Source organism: Haplochromis burtoni, unplaced genomic scaffold, assembly GCF_018398535.1.
Source record: "Haplochromis burtoni strain Fernald_Lab_line unplaced genomic scaffold, NCSU_Asbu1 Contig_9, whole genome shotgun sequence".
In the NCBI taxonomy this organism is placed as follows: domain Eukaryota; kingdom Metazoa; phylum Chordata; class Actinopteri; order Cichliformes; family Cichlidae; genus Haplochromis; species Haplochromis burtoni.
The window spans coordinates 5158886-5170582 of record NW_024582370.1 but is presented as its reverse complement, the minus strand read 5'-3'; the positions used below and the strand labels follow the sequence as shown (position 1 = coordinate 5170582).

The 11697-nt window shown below is 40.2% G+C and overlaps 2 protein-coding genes across 2 annotated transcripts; both read left to right on the top strand.

Moving 5' to 3' along the window:
- Positions 1-3375: 3375 nt before the first annotated feature.
- On the top strand, positions 3376-6343 carry srm (spermidine synthase). Its single transcript, XM_005914985.3, has 8 exons — positions 3376-3582; positions 3898-4018; positions 4095-4187; positions 4272-4425; positions 4546-4629; positions 4822-4967; positions 5117-5239; positions 5344-6343. The coding sequence occupies exons 1-8, from the start codon at positions 3452-3454 to the stop codon at positions 5359-5361; spliced, it is 870 nt and encodes a 289-aa protein (XP_005915047.1). The 5' UTR covers positions 3376-3451; the 3' UTR covers positions 5362-6343.
- A 2451-nt stretch (positions 6344-8794) lies between these two features.
- Positions 8795-10001, top strand: sst7 (somatostatin family member 7; the record flags this gene model as incomplete). The annotated part of the gene is given in 2 exon segments (XM_005914984.3): positions 8795-8995; positions 9373-10001. Coding segments are annotated over 2 exon segments (333 nt in total). The 3' UTR covers positions 9601-10001.
- Positions 10002-11697: the final 1696 nt, after the last annotated feature.

Sequence of the window (11697 nt, the reverse complement as noted above, 5' to 3'; positions counted from 1 at the left end):
GCGTCGACTATTAAATCAGTCATCGACGATTTTAATAGTCAAAGTAATCGTGACTAGTCGACTAATCGTGGCAGCCCTAATAGACAGTGAAACACTATTAGTCATGGATTGGCCTCCACGGAGCCCAGGCCCTAACGTCATTGAAGCAGTGTGGATCATCTTGACAAAGAATGCAACAAAAGCAGCCAACATCCAAAGAAGAGCTTTGAATGTCCTTCAAGAAGCCTGGAGAACAATTCCTGAAGACTACTTAAACAAATTACAAGACAGCTGCCTAAGATCAGGCTGTAAAAGAATAAAGGAGGTCATAACAAATATTGACTTTCAAGATTGTTAGAATTGCCCAGACTCTGTTTATGCCTTGTATTCTGTATTTCCATGGAGGTTTGCATATATTTCAATAAACTGTTCCACGACTCCTCAACAAATAAATTTGACTTCATTAAAGTTGTTTTACAGGTTTTACAAAATGTAAATATTGCAGTAAACAGTCCCATTACTGTTGCGTGACACGGTTGTTCTGAGTTTCAAAAATTGGTGAGTGGTGAGTTAGAGGTGGTGTAATGGTGTGAAGGATATTTTATTGGCAGACTTTGGGCCCTTAGTAGAAGCTGTCCACCCCACAGTATAGCCATCTTCTCATGTCTTCTTCCAGCAGGATAACACACTATGTTCCAAAGCTCGAACTACTTTCTTGAACATGACACTTAGTTCATTGTACTCAAATCACAAGATCTCAGTCCAAGAAAGGACCTGTGGGATGATGTGGAATGGAAGATTAATCTCAGAGTAATATTTCCAAGCATGGTTGAATCTGCGCTGCAAAGAAAGCAGCTCTGAAAGCAAAAGAGGATCCAGCTTCATAGTACCAAGGTGTGCCTAATGAAATAGCCAGTGAGCCTTTACAGATTCTGTGCTTGTCACAAAAAACTTAGTTACAAATGATTGCGAGAAGATGTCAAATTTGACGCAAGGGGGCCTTTCATTAATGTCTGACTGACGGTCCCAAGCTTTACATTGAGAGTCAAGTAAAAATTCACATGGCCCAAATGGAAAAAATAAATAATAAAATAACTGCTGTTTTTCATTTTCAGCACAATGAATCTTATGTTTCACTAACAGCAGGCTTTGATACGACATCTAGTACTATGTCTTGTCCTATTAGCTGTGTTTTAGTTGGCCTGCACCATTAAAAATGCTTTATTGGTAACAGACTGCAAGCAATATGTTTGCTGCACCTTTGGATCACATGGACTTAAGGTTACAAACTTTAATATGATTGTGATCTTAGCTTTCATTTTTCGTTGCTTGCCCCTTCAAGTTTGAATTGTTTGCTCCCCTTTAGCATATTTTACTTTCTGTTGACAATGACAGGTTCTTGTTTAAACAGATACAAACATACTTTCACAGGAAACTAAATAAAGCGCCTCTGCCTGTGTGAATTTCAGGTTTGTGTTTGAGGATTAGAGTATGAGGATTAGATTTCCATTTTTCTGCCAGCAGCCATTGAGGTGCCTTTTTTTTATTTAGCTTTGAACTTTTTTGTAAATTTTCTTGGCTTACCTAGACAAGTTTGAATTGTGTGCTCAGCTAACTTTTGCCTTTGGGTATAACACTCTGTCATGGAGATACTGAGCCTAATGTAAACAGACTAAGAGTGCACTGTTGCCTTGTGCAGTATAACAGCTGAGATCTGTCCTCACAGTCCATTTAGAGTGGCCGTTCTGATGTCAAACTGGAATTGCACATATTGACATTTCAGTCTGAGACAATCGTTTTACTGTTTTAAACTCAAATGCTTTTGAAATTAATCCAAGTAAGTAACTACCATCATTTCGGGTTAGATTGGGGTTAGGATTAGGGTTTGGGTTGGTCTGAGACTTACTAAGAAAAATACCTCCAAACTGACCCGTTTTTGTTCAGTCACAGCAAATTAAATAAATAAATAAATAAAAATACAAATTCTGCGTCAGACACAAGTTTCCATAGTCAGCCGGTCATATGCAGGTATGTTGATATATAAATAAACATGATGTAAATTTACTGTTTAAGCTTTGGTGCTCTTGTGCAATATGTCTTCTGTATTAAAGTCTAAGTTTGAAAGAAAAAAAACAATAAAAGGAAATAAATATTTCTTGTGTGTCTTTGCATGACAGTGAACCATACTCTAAAAGGTGGGCGTTGCTATAACGGGGCTACAAATTCTAAAACATAGATTTTAACACAGGCATCTTCAACCCAGCAGGACAGAAGATCTAAACTTAACACAAAAAGTAACAAAATTCATGTCTGGTCAATTATTACTCTATTGTAACAATGCTTCTTTACAATAAATCTTATACCATTGGAAACCAGGTTTTTATTTTTCCTTAAACGGTGCCACCTTTGTAAGGAAAATTTCATTTGTGGGTTGCGCCTATGAAAAAATTCCATATTTTCTCTGTGAATGTCAAACACCTCGTTTCGTCTGTGCCGAATTGGATGATTACAGTCGAAACAGTCGAAACAAGACACACTGACAATTTAACAATTTATTGATTGAACAAACAGGGGCCTCTGTTGCATGTGGAAGAACCACAAACAGCTGCAATGGCTTGCCACCTCCTCCTCATGCTGGTTACCAACTTGGTCAGCACCCCTTTCCTTCAACCACTATTTGTCACAAGACAGCCAATGTGGTTGTGTTGGCTGTTAAGCCTTCAATGTCTTGTTTATATAACTAAGTTCATGTAACTGCCAAAGTTTAGTTGCCCAAGAAAGTGAACAGTCTTTAGAGTTGTTTGTTGTTGTTGTTTTATTCTTATTTTATGCAGTCATTTGTGTGAAGTTAGCACTGTCACAATTAGAATATGAGTGAATTGAATCTTGGCTAAGACAAGTTTTTTCTCTGTAATGTTTGACTGACACAATCCGAAAGTTAGATTGAAAAAAGCTTCAGAGCACAGTTATTACTTTACAGTGTTTCGTTTTAAATGTTCTTATTAATCTTATTTTAATATACAACACTGTCATACGCAAAACTAGGGTGGCACTAGGGGTGTAAGAGATCATTTTAGGGTGGCACATGCCACCCCATGCCACCCTTCAAGATCCGCCCCTGGAAAGTACTCGTGAACATAACAACTGACTGTTAAATTTCCTTGAAACTATCACAAAGGCATACACTTGTCTCCCGCACCCTGGTGTCCAAACTCACGGGATGTGTTCACATGCCAACTTGGTTGCGCTTCACGTGGGCTGCTCAACTCGTGCATACAGGGCCGTGCGGCCGATGTGAAGTCAAACAAACTATACGAGAGAACCTGCCACGCAATTGGTTAGCGTCGTGAAGACCCAGCTACGTCAGCGCCCTCCTATTCGCTTTAAGAAGAGGGCGTCAAATCTCGCGGTTAGGCAATGTATTTGTCGTCACTCTTCACTGCCACGCTTCCAAACACGTTAGGCAGCTGTCATGGACCACATTAAAGATGGATGGTTTACAGAGTCTTGTACGCTATGGCCAGGGCAAGCAATGAGTCTCCAAGTAGAGGAGGTCCTCTACCACAAGAAATCCAAATTTCAAGATGTTATGGTTTTCAAGAGGTGAGAACAGTGAGGCTAACTTCACTTAGCTAACGCTGCTAGCTGTTAGCAGTGCTCGCACTGAATGAGCAACCTAGAGCATGATTTTTTTTCCCAGATGGTTGAAAGATACGACGTTTTTTAAGCTTGGCTCGTGATTTGCATGTCATTGAAACTTTAGTGTAAACTTTAAGGGTAACGCTAGATTCGTTTAAGTCGCGGTACATGTATTTGTTTAATGGTACTAAGCATGTGGTTACACATCTGAATCCTACGGAAGCTCTTATGTAAAAGTGATCCTGTTGCCTCATGCTGTGCTGTAATGCTACTTTCCAGCAAAACCTACGGAAATGTGCTGGTGCTGGATGGAGTGATCCAGTGCACAGAGAGGGACGAGTTTGCCTATCAGGAAATGATTGCAAACCTTCCCCTGTGTAGCCATCCTTGTCCTAAGAAGGTATTTCTCATAAATGTGAAACAACAGTACATTTGGGATATTTCCAGCTGTGACGGTTATATTTGCATTTTCACAGGTGCTCATCATTGGTGGCGGAGACGGGGGTGTGCTAAGGGAAGTGGTGAAGCATCCGCTGGTGGAATCAGCGGTTCTTTGTGAGATAGACGAGGTGGGAGCAACAACTCTGTTAATTTATGATGTAGGGATTGTCCTCTCTGCTGCCTTTGACATTTTTATGTTGTCTTCTCTTTAGGATGTGATTAATGTGTCAAAGAAGTTCCTGCCAGGGATGGCCAAAGGGTTTTTCAGTCCCAAGCTCACCCTCCACATTGGTGATGGCTTTGAATTCATGAAGCAGAATCAGGACGCCTTTGACATAATAATAACAGATTCATCAGACCCAGTGGGTAGGTGCTGCTTAAAGTCCCACACTCCTTGTGTGTCCAAAGAACTAACCAAACAACACAAATACGGGACACGCTTTAACGAGGCAGTCTCAATTAGAATCTCTTTAATTGTTATTTCAGGACCTGCTGAGAGCTTGTTCAAGGAGTCTTACTACCAGCTGATGAAGGCAGCATTGAGAAGTGGTGGAATTATTTGTTCCCAGGGTAAGTTTATCTTTCACTGGACTTGTGCATTAAAAGCTGGCTAATAAGTAACCTTTTGAGTCTGCTAAAGATGTTAGTGAATGGATTACTTTCTGTTGAGTTGTTCCCTTCAGATTGAGTAATGCCAAAAGATGGGAAAGTAACACACTTTTTTTCTCCCCTCTCCCCGCCTCTTGCTTTTGTAACTGACAGGTGAGTGTCAGTGGCTCCATTTGGAGCTGATAAAGGAGATGCAGACCTTCTGCAAAACCTTATTCCCTGTGGTGGACTACGCCTACAGCACCATTCCAACTTATCCCAGTGGCCAAATTGGATTCATGCTCTGCAGTAAAAATCCTGTAGGTGTTAAACTGTCTTTCTCAGTTTGTCATCCACCACACTTCCCCAAGTGTTCTTGGATTGCCTAAAAAAATAAAAGAAAATGCAGAAATGTTCCATAGCATAACAGTTTCTCCCTGATCATCCTTGTGCCTTGTTTGTTTTTTAGGAAACAAATTTCAGGGAACCAGTGAAAGCACTGTCAAAAGAAGAGAAGGAAAGTATGAGCCTTAAATATTACAACCCTGAAATTCACAAAGCGTCGTTCGTTCTCCCAGAGTTTGCAAGAAAGGTAAGTTGGTTTCAGATTTTAATAGTCTGTCCCACACTTGGGAGTGCAATCCACACAATGCCGAGGGGTATTTTCTGCATTTCACCTGGTGTCTTGTCTGACAGGTGCTCAGAGAAGCATGACCAGCAGCAAAGGGCCATGTGCATCCTTCAGCCAACCCTTAGAACATGGATAAACAACCTTTTTCGATGGCTTCTTGAACTCTACGTAGTTAAACGTCATCCCAAGATTTTCAGTTCAGAGAAAATATTGATTTTTGAGCCGGTCTTGCACACTCTTGTGTTGTCTTTCAGTTCTTCATGTAATTGTCTTATCTGCATTTTGTGAAGCAAACCTAACCTCATTCTGAAATGTTGTTTTTGTTTTTAACTCTGTTTTCTGTAAAACAATAAATTACACATAGCACAACATGTGTAATTGTTACATGGAGTATAGGAACCGCTCTACCATTTACAGGTCAAGTGAATAATACTTTGGCAGGTGGCTTCAATTTTATTGTGTCTGATTGGTGTATGTAATCCTCTACTGCACATTTATTTTGTGACCTTTTATTATTTTGATATCTTGTCACAATCATGGTTCAGAATACTGTCCACTACACAGAAACCCTATAGTGCCTGAAACTGGTTGCGCTTAACCTACCAGTCTTATGGTCTCCTACTCAGAAGCTAAATGGAAAAAGATCCCTTTAAACAAAACAAAGCACCTAATTGGTTTAGTTAAGGCTCAGCTTTGAGCGTCAGTTATCGAATACTGTAAAGAGATCACATTACATGCAAACTTAGAAATGTTACCAGAGCTGTCCAGTCCACGAATAGTCTTAACATATGAATTCATTATGCAGTTATAGCATGCAGTATTGGGTCTTGATTACTGGGTGTACTGTTTGTACTGTGTAAGAGTCTGACTGCAGGATGTGAGATCGTTTCTTTAAATGGAAATGTAATAGTTCAGTGATTTGAGCTAATGTAAGACATGATTTACTGTTAGCTATGGCTACCTTGACTCTTTACTGGGACATGGTGTTATACCTGAATGAATGAATTTGTCTTTTTTTTATAAGAATCATGAACTGTAATAAACTGGTAACGCAATATTAATGTATCAATGGCTGGGTTATGTTTTGTTTTTCGAGGTCTGCATTTTCCAACCACGCTTTCAAGCTGCTGTTTGCTGCAAATGGTGAGCAGGATCTGTGGGAGCAGTGTAGTGTTGAGACACATGCAGCTTTGGTATTCAGGCACCAGGTGGCATCCTTGAATCTTTTATGTTTTAGGCCCGTCTCCGCGTTGGAATTATACTGCTGAAATTCTTTGAATTAGAGTAAAAAGCGGTCGGACCCTCTGAGCTATTTAGTGTTTCATGATGGGAAGTGTCACTGTGGAACTTACCATTCAGTTGCGTCAACTCAAACTACTGTGCAAAAGCTCAGTCTTCACTAATATTTTTTTCATTTTTTATTATAATGGGACCAACCTGCAGTTCAGTGCTATGTTGTCACGCTGCTTTTACACAGGAGCTGTGCCCATAGCTGGATGATAAAGATAATTTGTGCTTATTACAGTGTTAATACTGTAATATAGGAAATGAAGCACATCTCTATGGGCTTGTGTTGGCACCAATGAAGCGACAGCCATGAATTTTTAATTTGACTGGGTTTTAATCTCCATACCACAGGAACAAAACTTGGGAATACAATAGACTGACATTAAAATTTATTTCTTCTACAGCTAAATTGGTGGCTTGTTTCCACGTGTACAGATTCACCTGTTTGTTTGATAACAAAAGCATAAAACCCTTATATGATCTGTGAGTCACTTAATTCTCAGCCATCTATTTCAGTTACTTGTTGAGGTGGTGACTCAACAACATGTAATAATGAAAATGGAGATTTTAATGCACATTAATGCAATCTTGGAGCACCTATAGTAGTCGCTGGGGGTTCCTTAAGTGTTTGAAGTCTCTTGCAGTGTCATCTGCAGATCCCTTTAAGCTGACGTTGCTGTATATTCCTCAAACACACTGAACTGCCAATATAACAATTTTTAACAGTCAGCTAATCTTTGGATTTGCTTTGGGCCAGCTTCAGATCTGCAGAAATCAACCCAGAGACTGTTGTGGAAGCATGAGAAATCCATTTGAACATATCAAACGAGGCATACGGGAATACGAGCGCCGCATGTTCCCTGCCAGCAGCAAAACAGTGAATCCTGTAAACTCAACTTAATTGTGCTTTTTCATGAAACGTCTCACAGGTTGACAGCAGATTCTCACACACTTTGAAACAATGTCATCTCAGACAAGAAAGTATAATTAACTTCAGTGAGACATTTAAAATATATATAGTATTAAATGTTTTGTTTTTTTGTTAAGCCATAAAATACAGTTTATGGTGTTCTTTGGTAAATAAGTTTATGTTATGTCACTATATTAGACCTATAAAATATTACTTTTTATATAAGCAAACTCGATTAGCAGTTAAACCTGTGTAAAGAGTTGAGGAATTAATTTTTACTTATAATGTATGTTAATGGTATTGTGTAGAAAACCTCAGTGGCAGTTTTAGAATCCATTTGTTGTGCAGTGCGTCTGGTATCCATTGTGAAGCAAAGGACATTAATTCGTTTTCGATTCAGAGACGCCACATGCATCAAATCACGGGGCCCATGTTAATGCAAAGATAACCACAAGATCCTTATGGATCAGCACTAAACTACTGAACACTGCTGCTTCCTTTTCAACAGCTATGCTAACTCCACGAGATTGGTGATGTGCATTTCCTGAAGAGATTTCGGCGAGTCAGTGCGAGTGTCAGACCGTTCAATTGCAATCTGCAGGTGTCAAAGAGGCATATAGAAGCAATATGACAGGAATAGGATTTTGCCCGGGGTAGGGTGCCAAACAGCGGCCTGTGTTGGGAGTGGAAGATAAGCTGGCTCATGGTCAATTTGTATCTCTTTTAGATCTACTTTGACTCCTGCTACAGGGAAATGTGGCCGCTTTATTTAAGTGCTAAAAATGGTTCAGGCATATCCGTTGGTATCACACTTTAGATGAGCTGTGGAATTGTCCGTCCACCTGTCTGACAGGTATTCTCTGAGATTGTCTATCGTAACTGCGAACGCATTAGTTGATGTCAAAACCTGGTAACGGGCGATTGACGTCGTCGTGCGCTGCAGATGTTTCCTCCCGATGAATCACATGTACGCAAGCAATCTCACAATTTGTCAAAAAGGTTAACTTTTAAACGGTTCCATTTGTTGTGTCCTGACCTCTTCATCTCTCCTCCTCTTTCATGCTCTCCTACACACCCCCAACGACATCCACACGCGCGCGCACACCCTCCACCCTCCGTCATACACCCACCACCCTCTACGTCAGTGGCAAACACGAAGGGGGTAGAGGCGTATAAAAGAGTGAGGGGCTTTAGAGGTAGAGCTGAAGAAACATCAAATCTTCTGAGCAGCTGCCACCAACTGCACTCCACTTTTTTCTCTCCCACCGTTCTTCTCTGGATCTCCGGCTAGTCTGAGCTGCTCAGACTCTCCTGCTCAGACACACACACACAGACACACACAGCCACACTGTCGTTGTGAGCCTCCTGCTCCTGTGACTGTAGCTCTGGTCGGTCACCTGCACTCCTGTCACAGCATGCAGCTCCTGGTGGTGTTAGCAGCTCTCATGGGGGTTGTGTTCAGCGTTAGAGCAGCTGCCGTGCTTCCTGTGGAGGATAGGAGCCCCATCCATGTGAACAGGGTGAGGAGATTGTTCGTATTGCTCATATTAGTTTGATGGTATTTTTTTTATGACTTTGAGGTGTAATTATTAATAAATGTATCCAGTTACTACATGGGAAATAGTTTGAATGATTCGAATTTTGAAAACAAAAATGTAACTTACAATAAAACAAAATCTGTGGTTATGTAAATAAATAGTAAGATATTTAAAAATGGCTTTTTTAAAATTGAATTAAAACTGCTTTTAACTGACATGATTAATATTGTCAGTATATATAATTTAAAATGGGAAAAGTATTAATGATCTGTGAGCATCACAGACAAGTGTTTTAAAGTCACACTTCCATGATTTTTCCTCCGTGATAATATTATCTCTACTTTCTGATTCCTGGTTAGGAGCTGAGCAAAGAACGCAAGGAGCTGATCCTAAAGCTGGTGTCTGGCTTGTTGGATGGAGCTCTGGACACGAACATGCTGCCGGGAGAAGCGACACCTGTGGAGCTTGAGGAGCCGCTGGAGTCTCGTCTGGAGGAGAGAGCTGTGTATAACAGGCTATCGCTTCCCCAGCGTGACCGCAAAGCTCCCTGTAAAAACTTCTTCTGGAAAACTTTCACCTCCTGCTAACAGTGCCCAAAAAAAACCCCACTCGGCTCCGCCTGCCTCCGGTACTCCTTCTGTTCCAGCTCTACATAAACTGTGGTAGACCTCAGCTATACATATCATCTACACCTGTCACACATGCAACATCGATGGACTTCACTGAGACAGTGTGTCTGTTTGAATATTAATTATTTATGTATCTATTTATGTATACAATGTATGTAACAGTTTCTTTCAGGGTCAACAATAAAGCATGGATATAATATTTAAAATGGTGATAACAGTTAATTACTTTTTGTTTTTTGAAGGTCAAATTTTCCTTCTCCTGCTTCTGTAAAACAAATGCAAAGGCAGATTTCTTAAAAGTGTTGTAGCTGTGTTTTTCTTTGCGACTAAAATAATCGAAATATTTCACGGCTTTCCTGTGTGCGAATATTTTTCTTTCTAAGAAACATTAAGGCGCAGCTGTGCCCTGTGGATACGGAACTTCTTTTTCAAAAGCACATCAAACATTATTTTCTTTTAAGTCTTTCTACTTTACCGGCATACACACAATAATAACCAGGGGCAGCAATACTGCTACAAAGACCGGATTTTCTATAACTATGAAGCATTAAAAAAGGAATAAACTGCCCCCTTTTATTTTTAAATTAATAGCCTTTTACTCATCTATAAATAAAACTATACCGTAAGTGAATTAAGTCAAAGTAGCTTGAGTATTAGTCCTTATTAATTCCTCACCACAGGTTGAGGGAGACGCTTCAGTGACTTATCACAGATCGTTAAACATGTCAGCATAATAGGAAAGTATATAAATCAGAAGCTCCTCCCGTGTTCACACAATCATGATGTTCTGTTTCAGAATATTATGAGCAAAGTGGGGGGAAAAGGAGAACGGCTGTCAAAGCACATCAACAAAAAACAATAAATGAAGGAAATAAATGAAAAGAGCGTAAAGTCAATATAAGCAAGAAAAATCATGTTGCACTGATGACAGTCTGACCTCAGCGTTTAATAGAAAAAGCCCAGAAAAGGCTTTGGTTGCATGTTAAGATAATGAAGCGAGACCTCCATCAACCTGCTAATACTCTCTCTGATTCTGACTCCCAGTCAGCTGCACGCCTGCCCAGTTCTCAATCAGTCCTGCTACAACTGCTCCACACCCTCCAGCCCTTCAGGCACGCTCAACCACCGTAAAATGAGTTTTTCTTAACCACTTATTTAGGGAAAAAGTGAAGTTGGTGCTGGCCGCAATCAAATATCGACTTCCAACTCGGGCCCACGGCCCCTATTAGCGAACTGATGGATTTCCTGTGATAAATGACATGCAGGTGAAATGTCCTGCTGTTCGCGCCCGTTCAAGCGAACCGTTTATTTTCACACGTGAATAAATGAACAATCTTAAAAACGGAGCAACAAAAACAAACAGTTTAAGAGAGCACTGCTGAATAATGCAACAATCACAGGAGAACCTTTTGATGATTATTATGTTCCGTTCAAGGGTTTTAAAATTAACTGCCCTGGCTTTTCCTTTAAGTTTTGCCAACTTGTTAAACTCTGATGCTGATCACATCGAGCTGTCTGTTACATAAATGATAAAACTGTAAGCATGAGGAATACTTTAGTTGCTGTGGTTCTGTATTCAAATTTGAGACTTGGCTGGTAGAAAATGGCACATTAGCAGCACAAAGTACATATGAAGGATCAAAACAACATTTACCCAACTAACCCACGGAGAATGGGCCGTTTGAACTTCTCTGCCAGCAGTAATTATTGCTCAATGCTTAGCAGAGTTTTACACTCACTAACATAAATGAGAGACTTCAATGAAAAACGGCAATTCCTAAATTTCATTACTCCACAGTCCACAGAAATCCTGAACACTCAGAGGAAAGGCAAAGCTCCGGTGCTGTCTCAACTGGGTTAGTGTCTCCTCGTCATCCTGCACAGAAAGAATAGCACCAAATGACTCATAATCATACTTGTTTTACTGCTGCGAAGTTAACATTCACACTTCTGATGAAACATTAAAGGCCATTGTGAGGATATTTTTTCCTCCATTTATTGCATGCATTTAAGACTACGCGAGAGGAAAGACTCGTCGGTCTATCCTAGGTTTTA